This window comes from Branchiostoma floridae, chromosome 6 (assembly GCF_000003815.2).
Source record: "Branchiostoma floridae strain S238N-H82 chromosome 6, Bfl_VNyyK, whole genome shotgun sequence".
NCBI lineage: Eukaryota > Metazoa > Chordata > Leptocardii > Amphioxiformes > Branchiostomatidae > Branchiostoma > Branchiostoma floridae.
Window position 1 is genome coordinate 21,069,882 of NC_049984.1, and position 19,455 is coordinate 21,089,336.

General features: G+C 43.7%; 2 protein-coding genes across 3 annotated transcripts in view; one reads left to right on the forward strand and one right to left on the reverse strand.

The window, feature by feature from the left end:
• The first annotated feature begins 511 nt into the window (after positions 1-511).
• LOC118418284 (glutamate carboxypeptidase 2-like) overlaps positions 512-19,455 on the forward strand; it is a 30,231-nt gene continuing 11,287 nt past the window's right edge. For both annotated transcript variants that reach the window (XM_035824132.1, XM_035824133.1), the window contains exons 1-5: positions 512-621; positions 6,315-6,449; positions 6,928-7,101; positions 10,146-10,266; positions 11,216-11,341. In XM_035824132.1, coding sequence (XP_035680025.1) covers positions 6,319-6,449; positions 6,928-7,101; positions 10,146-10,266; positions 11,216-11,341 — 552 coding nt within the window. In that variant the 5' untranslated portion in view covers positions 512-621; positions 6,315-6,318. The remainder of the gene's footprint in view (positions 622-6,314; positions 6,450-6,927; positions 7,102-10,145; positions 10,267-11,215; positions 11,342-19,455) is intronic.
• LOC118418285 (tripartite motif-containing protein 2-like) lies at positions 13,559-16,923 on the reverse strand. Its single transcript, XM_035824134.1, has one exon. The coding sequence runs from the start codon at positions 15,881-15,883 to the stop codon at positions 13,856-13,858; it is 2,028 nt and encodes a 675-aa protein (XP_035680027.1). The 5' UTR covers positions 15,884-16,923; the 3' UTR covers positions 13,559-13,855.

Here is a 19,455-nt window from a genome sequence, read left to right on the forward strand (position 1 = left end):
TTTCTTCAGAACTTAAAGGTCAAGGGCGGTGTAGTGCCTCCTTACCACTTTATTTGGTACTGCAACAGAAATCGAATCAAGGTCCTCATTATCATCTGACACGCAGACGCACACACATGCACAGACACACACAGGCACACGCACTCACTCACTCACTCACTCACTCACTCACTCACTCACTCACTCACTCACTCACTCACTCACGCACTCACTCACTCACTCACTCACTCACTCATTCACTCACTCACTCACTCACTCACTCACTCACTCACTCACTCACTCACTCACTCACTCACTCACTCACTCACTCACTCACTCACTCACTCACTCACTCACTTACACATATACACAATGAAATGGATACGCAAGATTTACAAAAAGCACAGTTTAGATCTATCTCTATAGGTACTAGTCAAAACCCCTTCGGGGTATCCCGGCCAGGTATATGCGATCATTGCTAAAATTAGAAACTTGTTTAACGGGATTTCTATTGTTTGTTTTCGGTCTTCTGTAAGTTGTCACACTCACAATCGCAGGACTTAGCGATCGTCTTGGGCGTTTTCCACGTCGTGGTCTGCAGCGAAAAGCTGTCAGAAGATCTTACAAGCTTCCACGCCACATGTAAGTAACCGTGTTTTTGTTAACTTGAACGTTTTTACCGATTCTTCGTAAGCTACCTTGTCATACATCGTACAATAGACTTACGTCAGTAAAGTATTGGGGCGTTCTGAAAACAGTCGTGGACGAAATTTCTTAGCTCTCGTGTTGCGAAAAGCGTTGTCGTAGATGCTGGTCAACAGTTGACAGTCATATCATCATATAAAAGCCTGACCGGAAATCGCGCTGCGCAGGTGTGTCTGTGCATGTGGCTGTAGTTTTAAAGATAAAAATGCTTTCTAATGGTAGCATAACTCAGTTTTACGCATATGGAGATGTACATGGTTAAGAATTTCCGACACCTCCAAATTCATAACAGAATTACATACAAGCAAGTTACAAGAATTGAATATGTCGAATCCTGCCGTGTCACCGATTTTGTGCCCTTGGGAAAGGCTTTCCTCACTTTACTCAGGTGAAAATGAGTACCAGTAAAAGGCTGGGGCCGTCCCTCGGATAGGACGTTAAATTGAGGTCCCGTGTTTGGGGAGAGCCACACCTCACGCACGTTAAATAATACATATCATCTTATAACACAACACACTTATCGAAAACAGTAAAGGTCCTTCCCGGTGTGAGTGGATCAAACCTACAGACTGGTCTCCGGGTTGACGTCTTGCAAAGGCGATAGTCACCTGTCATGTCAATCCTTCCACAAATGTGGTAAATCTAAATAAACAAATAATTAATAAACTGTACATGATTCATTTGCTTACTAACGTAAATTCTCACATTCTAGGTTATCATAATTGAAAGGCACGTTGAAAGGGATAATCAGTACGTTCCGAGCCTCACAAAAAAGCTGAGACACGGGGCACAATTATTAAGTTTATGAATATCGACACTGGTGACACCCAGCATTAACTTTAGGGAAAAAAATGTAAATTTTGATGACCTGGGGTTCATGGTATAGCTCTGTTGAAAGTCAGATACCCACATTTCTTAGATGAAATACTAATATAGCCTAAACAAACATTTGACAATGTCTTGTCCACTCTGACCACAGTTCACCTTGTTTTTGTAGCCACTTACTCGTGATTTAAAAAAAAAGACTGGAAAGTAATGATTGAAATCTGGTGAATATCAATGACAGAATTCATACCGTTTAAATTATGCCCCTAACTTTGAGTTGTACACCTAGAGGCGGCGGCAGCAAATGTCTTTTGTGGGGGCAAAATATTGGTGATAGAATTGTGAGCATGTGGAGGGCTGAAGGCCCAACTTATCGCGTCCGGTGTTCTGCCTGGCTATGCCGAGTGGAGTTCATGTCGTGACGTCACAGACCGCCTACCGTGACGACGACCCTTTCACTAATTCTCATAATCCTACTCGATGACACGGACCAAGCATCCCCCTTCCTGTATTTTTTTCTATTCCCGGTAAAAACATGGTAAGAGGGATATGCATTTTACCAGGAATAGAACAAAGAACAGGAAGGGGAAGTTGGTCCGTGTCAACTTGCCATGCCGACACTCCCCCAATACATTTTCTTGTCCAGCGCTTTAGGCACGGGCCGTCTCAAGGTAGGTTTGGGAAAATTCAAAATCTGGACCCCTTGAAACACCATTTCCTGCATTTTCTGGGGCAAATTTTGCTGGTGGACTAGCTAGGTTTATGAAATGTCTATTGGTGAAAATATACAGATGGGTTTCAGCTTGATTTTTTGTGGGGGCCATTCCCCCCCCACTGCCCCCACTGTGCCGCCGCCACTGACACCTATCCTGATTTCTTGATGAGGCTCAGCACTTCTTGATCACCCCTCGTATGCTATAATACACAGACCTGACCAATGTCATCTGACAGGCTAATGATGGGAAAATCCATTACACGTAAGGCTACACCGGATAATTGTCTTTGTTACACAACACAACTTAAGGTCAAACAGCGTGGGAATGATATCCAACCTTCCTTCACAGTACACACTCCGTTTCACTAAGTCTCTACCCGGCTCCCCAGGTCGCTGAAAAAACAGGTAGAAATCTAAGGTCGCAAACTGTACTCCTCGACCAACCAACTCCTCTGGTGTGTTTTCTTTTTATTTGGACAATTTTTAATGTTTTTCAGTGACCTGGGGAGCCTGGTAGAGGCTAAGTTTCACTCCTTATTGTCAGGCGAGGCTTCGAAGACAGAGCCGATTTTTGGCTAAAAAAACTCGTGACAATTTCCGAGTTGGTCGGGGATCTCATCGCTCGACTGTTGGAGCTACCCGTCCGACACATTCACGGCTGTCCCAAGAATTTCCTCTCGATCAGTACTAGTGTTGTTCACCCTGTAGTGCCTAGTGACACAGAGGTCAGTAAACTTCAGTAGCAGGGTGAGCAGGGAAGAGTTGCTAGCCTGAAGCACCTCCTCGAACAAGGGATCCATTTTATTCCGACAGACGTTTGCAGCCCCAACCGAATTGCCCTTCCCGGTTTGAGCCGGGCTCTGCTAGTTATACCCCCTTCACAATAGGCGCGATTCGATCGGAAGACTAGTTTACGAACTCTGAATGACATTTTCGTGAGTAAGACGTCCGGTGTTCTCACGATCATCTTGCGATTTTTACGGATCGCCGGCAGTTTTCAGGAGTCTTACGACGGTCGCGGTGCAGCGAAACATGTTCTTAACATATGCGACTAGTCGAAAGAAATCTCCAAAATCGCACAGCTCGTTACCGAGTCGCAGATTGTGCGTACAAATCGTGTGTACCTTGCAAGGGTATCGGTCAATAGTCTTGCGTCAATCCAACTATTGAAGACCGATAGGCGAGCAAAGACATAGTTATTAATCATCGAGCGCAAATCGGATGGAGAACGCCCGTCAGTTGGGCAACGTTCGGGCGACGTTCGCCCGACTTCCGTTTGTTTACAAATATTGAATTTCTGGGAATGTGAGGGTAATTCTAACATTGTGGCCCTTGTGGCAGTATGTAGGCTGGCTTTGTGACACACTTTCTTTTCTTGCGTCATTTCTATTATGCCCGCGCATTCCATTCATTGGTTAAAAAGATTCCGACAACAAAATAAGCAACATTTATTGATCTCTGGCCTTTTTTGAGGAACGTTTTGTGTTACCTTGTCCGCGTGCAAGAGGTCATGGGAGGTTTATTATCATAGATTTATTCACCGTCGATCTCACGAGCCTCGCGTATATGTGAAGGGGACAGTTTTGAGGCGAAAAATACGCAAGACCATCTTAAGATCTTAAAATCAGCCGACCTTCCTGCGATCGCGAAGAACGTCCGAAGATCGTATATAATGTGAAGGGGGTATAACGCCCCCTTCACACGAGAGCACCAACGAGCCGGAATGCCGTCGGAATAAAAATTATTTTCTAGTCCTGGAAATTCGTTGTGTGTTCCAGAAATACTCACTGCATTCCAGCTATTTGTACCCGTTCTTTTGGCTGACCCGAAAGCTTTTGACGTTTGGTAAAAACTGTCGAGGTGCCTTCCAAGTGGGAAAATAGCGAATGGCATTCAAAGTGGATTCTAAGTTTATTTTAACTATTCTAACTGTAGTATGACCGCATTTTACGGCATTCCAGCATTATGCGAAACATTCTGTACATTCTTTACAGACGTAACATTCTGACGGCATTTCGGCTCATTCTTTCTCGTGTGAAGGGGATATAAGGTCCATTTGGAATTCCCACACGAATGACCCCGAATGTGGCGCGAATTTTGCAAATACTTCATTCCGGCTTGTTCTGCTTGATTCCTGCTAAATCGGTTTCAGCGTGAAGGCCCTATTACCAACTACATTTGTAATTGAACCAGGAGTTAACCTGAGAGACTGCTACCATTTGAGCTACAGGGACATGCGAGTGACATGGGTCTCCCCCAATGGGACAATGTTTCGGGTTAGAAAATCATTTGAGTTGATTTTATGATGATAACTGATGCACCAACAGCAACAACACCAAAGATAGGCTATGCAAGGTTTGAAACATTTGAAATCGGCCAAAATGTAGATACTAAGAAGCACAGGAGGACAGCAAAATGTTATCTTTACATCTTGTCTACACAATAAGAATGCATAGGAAAATCTTGTAGCAAAGCATGTAGTTAAGAACATTTTGTTCTTAACTGGCAAACATCGATGCATGCACTGATGTCACTAACAAAATAAAGCGCGGTCTTCTTTTTAATCACGAGGCCCGCCCTGAATCATGTTGATGACATCCTCTGGGAACCCCCAATACTGATGCGATGGGGTGAATAAAAAAGCTTGGCCGAAGAAAGGTTGCCTTCAGTATGAACAAATGACTGAACACACAGAGAATGATAAACCAAACATCAAATCCTTTACTTTTGTTCTTGCATATTTTCTTGTGGTTCCACATACCTTCTTCTGACTTCAGAATTGGCCTTAACAACATATAGTAGATATCGATAGTTTATTGCAAGTTCATGCCCGTAGGCTAATTGCATGTACATGGTAGAAACAAGATAGGGGATATATGCATGTAACAATTAATAGTGATAGATATTATCATACAAAGAGACTACTAATCTAATACTAGTGTTGACTATGTCTAGATAGGTTGGGTTTGACTTCTTTTTCGGAAGCAGAGGAAGGCAAAGCGTCCCACTTTTTCTATAATTTGTGGGTTTTGTGATTTCAAGAGGAAAGTGGCTTTCTGTTCGTCCGTAAATGTGGGAAAGCTGGGGGATATAATTGTGATTTCTTTCAACAATGTGGTTCTTTCGGTGGTTCAATGTGGTTCTTTCGTATAGTATCATGCAGTTTTCCTAGATTTCTTTTTGCAGCTGCTTTGCATGATCAAAGGTAAAATGTCCTTGGTATCATTTACAGTATGGTCGAAAACTTTTTTTGGAAAACGAACAAAAGTCGATGCACACGAGGATGCCACCCATATAATCAAATCAACCTGCCCTTATCCCTCGCTACGTTTCCCATAGTGAGATCTCAAGTTTCTTAAATTTCTCACGCTATGTGACAATAGAAGAACATCACCAGAGGGCATTTCTTGTCAAAGTCTTGTCGTTAACGGATCAAGTGTTATTAGCCCCATTGTGGGCTTTGATAATATGTGCGTCTGGCTCAAATCTTCCTTACTTGTTCATTGTCCTCTCAAGGTAAATCACTTTTTATGGGGGACATTGTGGCCTTCCTAACACATGCCGCGTTTTTTGTCCGCTCAGCCGTAGAGTTCATCGTTCTATTTCAATTAGCTCGACAGTGATGATATCGAGCGTGCCGATTTTGGCGACGCCTCTGAGGCTAGCCTAACAGTGTTGTATACGTCTGACTGGCAAATATTCCCGAGATTCGACAGACATTTCTGTAATTCGTCCGCGCGTGCGTAGTTACATCATGCAAGTAGGGGGAGACGCGAGCCACAGATGTGTGATGCTGCTTTAAAATCCATATAAAATGATTTTTTGTGCCCTTTGAATATCGAAAACAAGGACACTTATCTATGCCCCCCCCCCCAAAAAATAAACAGATACCCAATAGTGGATACTATCCGAAACGTCTGACCGTTTCTAAAATCATATCCAGTTGCTCGAGGAACTGCTTTTGTTGGTATATCTTATTACCTGGATGTCTAATCTTCATGGACGTAAGGACACTTATCTTGTTTACAATTGAGGAAGATGTCTATTATTGTTGTACAATGTCTCAGTACGCTTCTGTTCCGCCGCACAGAGAGATGATGTCTGCAGGGAGGACCCTGCTCCTGCTGACGCTGTGCGGGGCGCTGGGCGGCGTGCCGGCTCAGCAGGACTGGACGGACCTGATAGCCAGCGAGATGAACCCAGCGCGCATCGAGGAATTTCTCAGGTAAAAAAAAAAAATCAGACACGCCATCACTGTTTCATCTTTTCTTGTGGATGTAAGCTGTGTCTTGCTTTCTGTTCGTCTGTCTCTCTCTGCCTCTGTCTTTGTCTCTCTCTCACACACAAGAACACATACATATACTCACTAGCGCAATAACACACGTACACTTACACACACGCGTACACATACAAACAAACAAACAGACAGACAAACAAACATACTGACACACACAAGTACACATACATACATAAACAAACACAAGCACACTTACATACTTACACACAAGAGCACACACATACGTACACACATGCGCACATACACACACACACAGACAAAATGACACACACACACACACCCTTACATACGCAGACGCTCACATTCTCTCTTTATTTCGTCTTGTATGCATGGTCCTGTATTGTTATGCTGGCACATCTAGCCTTGATTGTGATTTACAATTACACTGAATCTATTGTCTCCGAAGGATACTGACAGAAAAGCCCCACCTAGCGGGAACACCTGATGGTGCGGAGTTGGCGGAGTTTGTGAGGCAGACGTGGCTGGACCAGGGGCTGGACTCCGCGCACATCGCCCCGTATGACGTCCTGCTCTCGTACCCAGACCCGGACAAGCCCAGCTACGTGGCTTTAGTGGATGAGTAAGGGAGCATGTCATCAGTTGTAACGTTTCCGTTGTGGAAAGCATTATTGCTGGATGTACTTCTACATGTTAAGTGATGATATCTATTTCGAACACTCTGCCATTATTACCTGCATGTATGCAGGTATGGTTTTGATGCTGGTGGAAACTTTTCGGTAGCCGGGGATGTAGGGCGCTGTATCTCGTGAACGGATGGTGCGAGCACGACGATTTTTGGTACGTGGGTTGGGGGTGGTAGCCTGACACTCAGGTGTGATTTGGGGCCTCCTGGCGCTTGACCTTGACATTGAAGGTGGCATTTTTGGTGTTTTTGGGGCATTTTTGGCGCTGTGTGTCCGGAACGATACGCGCGATTGCGACGATTTTTGGTGCATGGGTGGGGGGTTGTTGCCTGTTGCCTAGGATTGACTTTGGGCCTTGTCGCGTTTGAACTTGACCCGGCAGGTCGAATTTTGTGTCCGGGAGGGGTGTTTCCGGAGTTATATCTTCTGAACGGCTGGTGCTGGCGCGATGATATTTGGCACATGTGTCGGCGGTGGCTGAATAATGCTCAATTTTGATTTTGGCGCCCTTGGTGCTTGAACTTGACATGTTAGGTTACCTTTTGTGCGGGCACGGGGCGTGCGCTGTATCTCCGGAACGCAAGGTGCCATTGTGTTGCCATTTGGTACGTGAGTTGTTTGTGGTGTCCTGGTGGTCAGGTTTGATTTTGGGCCTCCTAGTACTTGAACTTGATACTGTATAGGTTGACCCTGTTTTAGTGTGGTTGGGGCATCCTCCCAATATCTGCTTGGTCTTAAAAACAGATTATGGTTGGGTGTAGAACCATCATCTGGCCTGGGCCACCTTCAATGTATCAGGTTACTTAGTGGCACTGACAGTTTGCCAGATGACGGGAGTGTGCCAGATTATATATCTGTTGGTCAGGTATAATTGGAGTTTGCTTATTACTCTTTGTGGTGTTTCTAGAGCTGTATAGTACTGAGTTTTAAGTTCCGGTACAAGTTCCTTTACCCTGTTGGCAATCATGGTTGAACTTGAACTTAAACAGAAGAAGATGCAATTTTCTAATGTGGAGGAGAACTGTATAGAGTGTGGGCATAAGAGAAAGGTATGTGTATGATTTGTCCTGTGTTTCTTTTTGTTTCTTTGGTAATGCCATTTCCATACTGTATACAGGTAATTTGTTGTTTTGGGCTAGTCATATTCGCTTGGTTTTTGGGCCTGCTTAATCTATGGTACAGGCAGGGTTAAGTGGTGGAGGCTTAGCTTTGTTCTGTTTTAAATTCAGTATCGTTTGTTGCATTTTGTCGCGGCAAATATATGATGAAATTCCCCTTCTAAGCAACTGCTCATTGGTTTGCGGGGATGTTTGCTGGGTGTTTGCTCTGACTACAACAGCTTCTGAACTTTTCAAAGCTTCCATTGCCAGCAGCTTGCCATCTATAAATGGGATTGACAAGGACATTTTTCATAGTAAATTGTGCTGTTAAATTTGGCTTAGATACTACAGGAGATTTAGGTTTGGGTTGGATGGATTGAATGAAAATATCATACCACCCTGGGGACTAACTGTTGCTGCTGCATGGGGGCTATTGTCTAATGTCTATGGAACTACAGATAAAAGTATCATTGGTCAAATTATGCGAGTAACATTCCGATGTCAAGTGAATAACACCCCAGAAATAAATCTTTAATGAATATCATTGGAAGAACACAAACCAAGGAGACTTAGCAGCTGCATTAGGTCAGTACATTGAAATAGGAAGATATTAGTATATCATGTGACAGAGTAACTACATGTGCATGGGCCATCTGAGACAAAAAAAGGTAGCGTCTCAACAACTTCAAAGTACTGTGGTTGGTTACATACTTAAGAAATCCAAAATAAGTAATGTTCATCCATGTCCAAACTTACAAATTCAGAAAATGGAATTTCAGAGTCAGACTTTTGCATGGTGCACAACCAACACGGTAAAAAGCTCATTTTTCCAACCACGTACCACAGACAAAAAGGCAAAAATACACAATAGGTCTACAGAAACCCAATACATTTCATGCAGGCCTGAGGTCTACGAACTCTTGTTCAATTCAGTGTTAACCAATTGCGACCATTAAAGGCAAATGGTTATATACAGCGCGTTCACATCCATCCTAGGTCATTGAACGATTTTGATATTACGGTCGTAGAAAATTTAATCATGCAGACAAACGAGCCAATAGACCCATCCGCCGTCTTTTCCGTACTATAACAAGACCTGTAACTTATTTTGTACGGTATATGCACAGCTATTTTATTTATTGGTTTGGATGTTCAGAACACACAGCCAGGGCTGCCCAACTAGCCTGTGGCTATTACAAAGGGCTAGCCCTGCTGACAAACACAGAGACAATACATATGGATTTGGACAGGATACTTATCAATAACAGATTTTCTAAGTTCATAAAGGATAGGAATGAAAACAACAAAAAAAGTACATTTATACAGTATATACAAGGTGTAGGATGGCATACATATTATCTATAATGGAATATATAACATCATATATAACAATATTTGCAATGAGAGGTCAGGGTCTGTATATACACGTGTATGACTAGAGGGTTGCCTAGACATTCCCACAGTTTTCTCTTGAAGGAAGCAGTAGAGGTGGCTGTGCGAGTAGCAGTAGGGAGAGTGTTCCAGAGTGCTGTTGCTCTGTAGATAAATGTTCTCTAGCCTCTGGTGGACTCTTCTCAAATTCGGATACTAAATCAGGTTTGACGCTTGTTTTTAAAACTGTCGTACTGGCCTGCTTCTATCGTAGAGTACATCCGTTTTAGTGTAAAGAGAAAGGATGTGGAGCCAACTACAAAGTGTTTTATTTATTCATATGGGTTCCAAGTCTGGAGTAAACTTTTGTAGTAAGACTTCATTTCTCTTTACACTCACGAAGCTGTCGTCTACGAGAGAAGCATACGATAGTTCTAGAAGTCCAATGCAAAGCCTGCCTTACATGTAATAACCGTTCTTATACAATGTCATGGTGCCTTGTCTGGTAGAAACAACGATGAAGTCTTCAGATCGTCAGCCGGGGAGCCCCCAGTGGACGTGGACCCACCAGCCAACATCTCCAGCGTGGTGCCGCCATTTGCGGCGTATTCTCCCTCTGGGGTTGTGGAGGTGAGAGATCACAGTTTTTTTTACAAATAAATCTAGTATCATCTTTGATATACTAACGTTACTATCGTAAGGGATAAATATTTACAATTATCCCTTCTGATATTAGAATCCACGCATATTGTAAATACCCGAACTGTTGGATTTCTCTTCTCGTGTAATATTGACGTGCAAAATTTTAAAGTGTAATATTGGAAATCATCTTACTTTATTAGGTTTTAATCTTATGTAAACGACAGAATGCGACAAGGTCTCACTTTTCAACCCTTTATACCGTGTTCTAGTGCGTATGATAATCTTATCCATGTAGATGTTCACCGCAATTCGGTCCTATGACTGCAAGAGTGATGTTTTGTCTGTGATCTCCAAGTCAAATAGATTATTCATTATTACAGTTTAGTGTGTGCAGGGAGTGCATTGTGACGTCACATTAACAAACATGAGTACCTAGTTTCGGTTTGGATCGTCTCTCGGATAGGACGGTAAATGTCCCGTGTTTGAGGAGAGCCAAACATGGAGCACATAAAAAAAGCCCACCACACTTATCGAAAAGAGTAGGCTCCTTCCAATGGCCGCACCTGCAGCTGGGGCTGTCGTATTGAGGTCACCCGAGTTGGTGCTGAACGATAGCCACTCCAGACCCTACTAAAGCTCCTCCCAATTCAGCCCCTGGCTGCGAAGAAAGAGTTGTCGGCCCACCCTATGATAACTAGAATGCAGATTACATATTCAGGGATCTTGCTTCATGTACCGGAAACGTTTGTGGTCTCTGGATACGTAATAAAGCATTGTTTATCCATTCTATAAATGTAATGTTTGCTTGTTTGCTTGTTTGTTTGTTGACTAAATGATACATGCCGGTTACACACTCGATCCTTGCCCATAGCCCTGTCAATACAAACCTGTTGATACAAAATGTACTTGATTGTTGTGACATATCCCCGCCCCGCAGTCGACCCGGCTGGTGTATGTGAACTACGGGCGCACCAGCGACTTCGACCTGCTGAAGGCTCGCGGAGTCAGCGTGAGGAGGAGGATCGTCATCGCCCGGTACGGCAAGACTTCGCGGGGAAGGAAGGTGAGGCGAATGTATATTTTGTTACAATGGTCCTATAATAGAACAGAGCGTGTTTAGATGATTTCATCAATAATCACGTAAATTATATTCCAATTAGCATAATTTGTCATCGTATGAAGCATCACCAAAGCTATCTACAGACCAAAAATCATGACAATCCGTCAATCCCTTCTTGAGTTATTCACTTTCAAAGTCTGACACTGAACTGGCCCTGCAGTTCCAAAACAAGCCGCTGGGGGACCAAACCTATACCACTTACTCTCGGCATCGCCGCAGAATGTCCAAAACTCGAGAAATCAAACCCGGAAGTTCCGCTGCAGTACCGTAACAGACCGCTAGGGAGCCCAAAATCTAATCGTTTTCAGGTCTCATCAAGACTCACCCACAGATCGAATATCAATACAATCCATCCAGGCGTTCTCGAGTTATGCTGGTCTGCTACATACACACGCTACCGAAGATATAACCTTCTTGGCGAAGGTAACAAGCCACTAGATGGCCCCAAGACCTATCCATCATTCAGAAACCACAACCATAGAACTTTCTGAAACCTAGATCTCAAACTTTTTCCACAAAAAGTTCCACTGCAGTACCGCAGGAAGCTGCTAGGAGATCCATATTCGCTATCTTTGTTTTCCGACCCCCAACCACCCTCCAAATATTATATACTAGATACATCCACATCTTCTTACGTTATGCTGTTTACAAATAAACACACAATCAACTGCACCACCACCGGAGGTCGCTAGGGGGCCCATTATCGAAATTGATCTTTGTCTCCCCGATTCCAAATATCATTTAATATTGCTTCTTTGTTTATTGCGATTCGCATTACATTGTAGATTGTGTCTTCTTGCTAGATTGTATAGCCTTAGAATATAAGTGTGGACTGTACCAGATCAATTAACTAGTAGTTTTATACAGCGCTTTGCCTTGCGCTGTACCTGTTACAATTGTTGTGTAATAAACTTTGACATCATGAAAATTCCTTCTTCCCTTCTAAGTTTATCCCCTGTAAGTCTTAGCTTATCCTCTTTCCAGGTTTTTTATTTATTTGTTTAAGGTTAGCCCTTAACAATAGCCAATGGGCATTTCAAAGTCTGCAGCTGAAACGCCCCTGCAGTTCCAAAGAAAGCTGGTAGAGGCCTCAAACTTATATCATTTCTGTTAACTTGACTCCGATCCCTCTTATACTAGGGAAGATTCACAAATATACACACAGACGTAGGTGACCTTGATGACAAAGTATATTCACTCAGACGGTCTCATACAGGAGTACCTCCAAAGACTCAGTCCGCATGCGTCGACTGATCCATCGGTGAGGGGGGGGGGCGGCTCAACCATTCTAAATAAACTAACAATTTCTGCAACTCAACAAGAGCTATCTACCAACCAAATTGAGATCATAGCTTTTGACACGGGTTATCGAAATCGGAAATCCAGCTGCTGTACCATATATAGCCGCTAGGGTGCAAAAATATCGGTCTCATCTAATGTCCATGGTCTCATCAAGACTTCCCACAATCCATCCCTACATTTCCGTGTTATCGTGTTGACAGACGGACAGAGGGACAGACAGACACACAAACTTTCGCTCCCTTATCGGTGCACACACCAGTTCTTCCGCGACAGGGTTCCGAGATAGTGCGCGACAAAAATGTGACGAAAGGGTCTCGAGGACTTGGGTTTGAGTTCAAATTTCTTATAATCTGCTGCGAAGTGGCGTTTCATACTGGCATGGCTAAAAAGCGTAACAAGTGATGTGTTTTTGGTGCAAATTGATTAAGGCCCGAGTTTCATTTCCTTGTATTTCTACGCGTTGGAAGCAAGGCTGGGTACCGGTACGGTGTACCTGTTGTACAAAACCGGTTTTTCTTCTTGGACCGGTCCAGAAAAACCGGACCTGAAAAATTTCTGTGGACTGGATGTTGGACCTATTGAAAAATGAACAGATTATATGATTATGAATTCACACGTTCTGGGGCTTACCAGTCGAGGAAAATAACAAGAGCGAAGTAGAGTAGAGTCATTTCTACCGAGTTTTACAGTCAATTATACATAGACAGCCAGGTAGGATTTTAAACGCCAATGGGAGTCGAATACTCCACACAACATATTTATTTGTAGCAAAATGGACCATTGTTTTGAGTATCGTCCATTCACATGTTGTCACATACTGAATTAGGTCCAGGTTCAGGTGCGGACCTGGACCTGATCCTCTGGACCTGAACCGTACCTGGACCTGTATTTTCTGTACCGGTACCCACCCCTAGTTGGACAATCCGCGCGATGACGTCAGGCAATCTCAGAACGAGGCCATTACGTCATCGCCTAGCGCGGCGGGGAGAGGAGGAGAGCGCGAAGTTCAAACAGGGTCAGGGTCATATTAGGCGGATCAATGTAAAAATTGACGCAAATCAATTTTTTAATAAGTGCATGGATTCTAAAAAACCTATTTTGTATTTCTTGTACATATAGTACAGTGGTTGGAAGTACTGGCTATAGCGTTTCCCTTTACAACTTGAATATCCTGAGATAATGGTTATCACAAACTACCAAATGCCCGTCGTGAGTCAGCGTTAGTCCCTTCGGATAGTTTAGTCCATGTTCCTCCCGTGTCAGCACGTGCCTGATAAACGTGCCGTCCCGACTGAACACGGAAACACGGTGGTTGTGACAGTCAGCCACGATGATGTTGTCCTCGCTGTCCGTGATGACACAGTAGGGTATGCTCAACTGACCAGGTTCCGAGCCACGCGTGCCGCACGTGAAGAGATGACGACCGGTGGGGTCAAATATCTTCAGGTTGTGGTTCCAACAGTCACTGATGAGGATTTGGTTGCTGCTGTTGACGGTTAAACGGAGGGAGGAACTCAATTGCTGCTGACCTTGACCTTTGTCCCCGAACTTCAGAATGACGTCACCACTGTGGCTGAGTACAAACGCTTGGTACCCGATAGTGACGATGATACGCCCTAAACCGTCAACAACGATACCTTGTGTAGTTTTATCTTTCTCTGCAGCACCTGTCACTTGGATGACACGTGCCCCCCTCCCCTGTTTGTCCAGTACGTGAATCCTGTGTCCGTCTCCTGTCACCAACAGCTCATTGTTTGTCAGTGCCACCACACACAATGGGTTGAACCCCAATTCAACTTTCTTCTTGAAGTTTGAAGTTCTTGAAGTTTCTTTGTCAAGAAACTGCAGACGTCTGTTGAGACGATCAGCCACTACAATGTCTCCATTTGTGGTGACAGAAAGTGATGTAGGACAGTTAAACTGCCCATCTCCACAGCCTATCTGACCAACAGTTTTTAGCAGTGTAGGACTTCTGCGTCGGGTACCTATTTCCACGTTTACCTTAACTGGTGACAGTGTGCTTGTAAATGGCACTTTTATTTCTTTTATCCCACCTATCAATTTTACCACGTCCCGTTCCAGCTCACAAGACGGTGGGTCAAAGGTCATGTTGGTAAAACCCTTGGTCAGTTCCGCCCTCTTTGCGATTTTGTCGTCCGCGGTTTCCTCCATCCGTGAGGTCAGTTCTCCGGCCACCGACATGACCTCCGCTGGACTCCCGTACTCCAACACATTGTCCGTGAACTGGACACAGCTCTTGGCTGAGGCCAGGTCCATCTCAGCTGCCTCCATGGCGGCTTCCATCTGTTTCTCCCGAGCAGCGTTCATGGCGCGAAGCTGACTGATTTTCTCACTTTTCACCTTCTGAACGGCCTCTATGATAGCCTCTGCCTGTTTTCCTATCTGTTCTTCTGTACGCTGTACCTGTAAAGGCCAATCATTCTTTACTGACTGTAACTCTTCTATCCACTTCTCATGCAGGTCTGCTGTGTTCTTGACTGTGGCCAGTTTTGCCTTGATCTTTACCCCCTCCCTCTCTGCCGCCTTCTCTATCTCCACATACTGGTGATCTTTGTGCGCCGTTACCACACAGTGCAGACAGATGACCCGGTGACAGGTGTCACAGCAGAACTTGTCCGGTTCATTGTGATACTCACACTTGGAGGTTTCCCTTGCCCGAAGCTCGTTGGCCAGCCGGCCTGATTGTAGGTCTTGAATTGTTATAACTTTGTGGGACTTACTCATTTTGAGTCCATGGTGCGTGTCGTTGCATAGGTGACACAGGTAGTCGGTACACTCCACACAGTAGAACTCGGCAGGATTACCTCTCTCACAGGCCGTACAGGGGACTCCCTCCGATGATTTCTCGTTCCCTTTTGGTTGTTGTCGCAGAATGTCGTGCAGTTTACCAACAAGAAAGTTGGACTTCAGCCCCTGGACGCCATTTTCTGGGAGGGGCACGTCCTGTCGGCACGACGGACAGGAGAGTTTCCCCACCGGCTCTGTGGCCAGGAGCGTCTCCAAACACGGCTGGCAGAAGGTGTGAAGACACGGCAGCACCTTAGGCTGTTTGTAGTCCTCCAAACAGATCAGGCAGACGAGAAATTCCTCGGTTATTTCGCTGAAAGCGTTAGACGCCATCGTCAAACGGTTATATTTGCACGCAGTGAAGTGCCAACACATACTCGTTTTATGGACTTTTACCTTGTTACGTCAGTAAAAAGGCAAAAGTCCAAATTTCTTTCTAAGTGAGGGAGGCGTCCGTTGGTAGATATTTTTCACTCATCATAAAAGTACTTTAATTGATAATGCGCCATAAAAGTGACTGGTACAATGAACGGCAATCTGTATATACATGGGAGTTGAACTATATACTATTGGAAGTATCTAACAACTAATATAATCTAATGTAAACAATCTAGTTAATATTATACAAGCTAATACTTTCAAACAATATGTCAATATAGCATTGTCTGGTTTTTGCCAAGGATTTGTAAATGAATTTCTCTACGTACTAGGTAGATACATGAACAGGACATGATAATAACATATTGAATATCTCTGTTCTGTTATGTGGTAATACTGTATCGGACTTACATAGAATAGATCGTAATATCTTTAGGCGGTCTTCTTCGTAGGTCGGACAATCCACCATTATGAAGCGGAACTCACTCTCAATACCATTTTGGCATGTGGGAAAAAGTCTCTCATTGGTTGATGTCTTGTAATGTCGGCTTTTTTCAATTTGTAAGGTGTGAGCACTAATTTTTAGTTTCGCTAGGTTATTTCTCAACATTTTGTTTGAACAGATGAGAGATATTTTTCAAAACTGAATCTTTTTTTAATTTGATGACAACAGACTTTAGAGAACAAATTTGACGCAAAATAGGAACATTGTAAGAAATTTGAGGTCATTACTGGGAAATACGATGTTATCATGACGCCATCAATGTAATTGTATAGGCTGGAACTATGAAACATGGTATTCAAAGAAAACTTCAAGATATGCTACAAAAAATGTAAAATAAAGTGTAGATCTTTTGATTCATTCAGATATGTATAGTTAGTAATAGATGACATCAGTGACGAGAAAGTAAGCGGGTGATCGTATGTTATGTCGTTATTACTTTAATCATTATCATCATCATCATAATCGCCATACATGACGTCATGCTCTCTACGGGGTTATGCTACATAGAATGGTTGATACTTGTAATATCAAGACTTGTAAAACAAGAAATCTTTTAAAAAAAGCTGTGCCTTGCCGCGTATTTTATGTTATTTTGGTAAGTTAGACAAGATTCTACGCTTAAAAAATCCATGTTCCACATGTCGCCCCCCTCCCACCCAAGTTAATACATGCGGAAAGCTTTGGTGACTTCTCCAGGTGCCAATCCAGTCCCAAATCTTCTTTTCACACAATACAAGCTCTATCAAGGACATTCATAGTCACAAATGCCTTTCAAAGGACTAAATGTACTTACCTGGCTACTAATCCCCTAGTTGATACTGTTCCTATGTGCACCTCTATGTGCACCTCTTACGAGGAACTGCTGAGAGCGACACCTAGCAACTTCAGTAGGAAATGCAGCAAAAATCCCCGAGTGTACTAGGGGATATTGGAAATTTACCTCATTATCATAATTTATGTCAGATGAATTATTGGCACATTAAACAGGTTTTGTAAAACTTTTTGACCCACAATGAATATGCATTATTTTTCATTACAAAATAAGTTCCTTCTGATGCAATTTGTGATATATCTTTATATAAACATGGTGAGTTAAAGCGTAGATTTATTACCCTGGACCACATACAGTAACATGCGTCTAGAAGAGAGTTTTAATACTCGCCTGGAATGTACCATTGTCTAACTAAGCTATGAAACTCGGCAAGGAAAGAAGGGGCTTTGGAAGGGGCTTTGGAAGGGCTGGGTTAAAAGGTCCGTCCATTGATCCATGGATCCATGGAAGAAAGCTGACATAAGGCCTTGCCGCTGGCGCGGCAAGGCAAAAAACAATGCTAGGCTTAGGGTAAGGGGTACTGTTCGGGTGGAAGTTACGGTTTTAGGCTGTGGCTATGGATAGTGTTACTAAAGGGGTTGTGGTTACGCATACGGGAAAGGTGCAGTGCAATGACCCTAATTGACGCAGCCGCAGAAGGGCCAAAACGAGTCCATACAGTATCTTATCCTATTTTCGACTTGTAGCAGGAAAATGTAAGAAACATTTCATATTGGTAAGGCCAATTTTTTCGGCCTGTGCTGATCCCTAATTTGAAGTGGTCAGGTCCTAAAATGACGTCACGAAAAGGCGAAATGGCGGCAGATTTCACAGCTGCGATATGTTTCGCTGTTCAGAAAGTTTAAAAATGAGACTTTTGGTCACTTGAGATAGCGGGCTGCTGTGTGGGGTGAGTTCTTATGACCTGAAATGTTCACGGATGAGATTATGACACCCTGAACTTGCTAATTTTTACATTATCGCCAAAACAGATTCCCATTAGTGTTCACTGCTGTGCAGGCTTAACCCTATTCAGACCCGCCCCTTTTAACTCCTGCAACACTTAACCTGTAACGACTTATCGTATAGCCACCCAATTTTCTGACAATGATGTAGACATAATATCTAAAGATTCCAAGAAGATTGATGCCATTATAAAGTAATGGACCGATCCCGAAGCCCCACCCCCTGTTCGATCATGTACTAAGTTCGAACACCTCCGTCAAAAACAGCACTTGTCGGACAGAACTGGCCGCCGCCGCTGTTTAGCTGATAATAACGACTGACTTCGGTTTACCTCTTTTGACCCTGACATTCTCTCAGACCGGGCCGAAAAAAATGCGCTGACTTCTTTGTTGAAGGCTACATCCACTGGATACAGTCATCTGTGAAGGGGTCTGATATAGTTGTGGCACGGGCTTTATAATTTCAGCCAAAGCGGAAGCGGGAGGCACCGCATATCATTACCTTGTTGGTGGCCAGAAGTGCAGGTCTATGCAGGTGAAAACCAGGGTACATCTATCTGTGACTGGGTTTCTACTGCGTTTGTTGCATGCATAACAGTCGCATGAATGCTCAGGAGAAAAGCGACATCAAGAAGAAAGCAGCTCAGGTACTCATGGAGAGGGAGCTTGTACTACGTACCAACTAATGGGACACTTCTACAAAGTCTGCCAGTGCAGAGTCCCGTGTCTTATACATACCCTGCTCTACACGTGCATCCTGCCCATCATCAATGTAATGCTATGCAGTGGCTCTCGCTCCCACAATACCTATACTCGGTGGGTGTAATCTTCAACAAAGAGTAGCATAGCAATTTTCTTTGGGCATTTCTGTTCAACTGGGGCTATTTTTGACGGAGGTGTTCGAAATAGAATAGGGGGTTCCACCTTGTTCTATTTGTTCGATATGACGTTCGATCGGGATCGGTCCATTATGACGCCCCCCTCCCCCCCATAAAATCCCGATCAGAAAAGGGTTAGTCACTGTTCGAACGAAACCAATATCCTTCATTCCCATATACGGCTTTTCTGCTTTATATTTATTTTCTTGAAGAGACGGCCTCTCGACGTGAGGGTACGCAGCCTCGATTTGAGACCCTAAATAAACTGGGGTGTGCACCGTAATAGGGCCTTCACACTGAAACCGAAAGTATTTGCAAAATTCATGCCACATTCGGGGCCATTCGGGTGGAAATTCCAAATGGACCTTATATCCCCTTCACACGAGAAGGAATGAACCAAAATGCCGTCA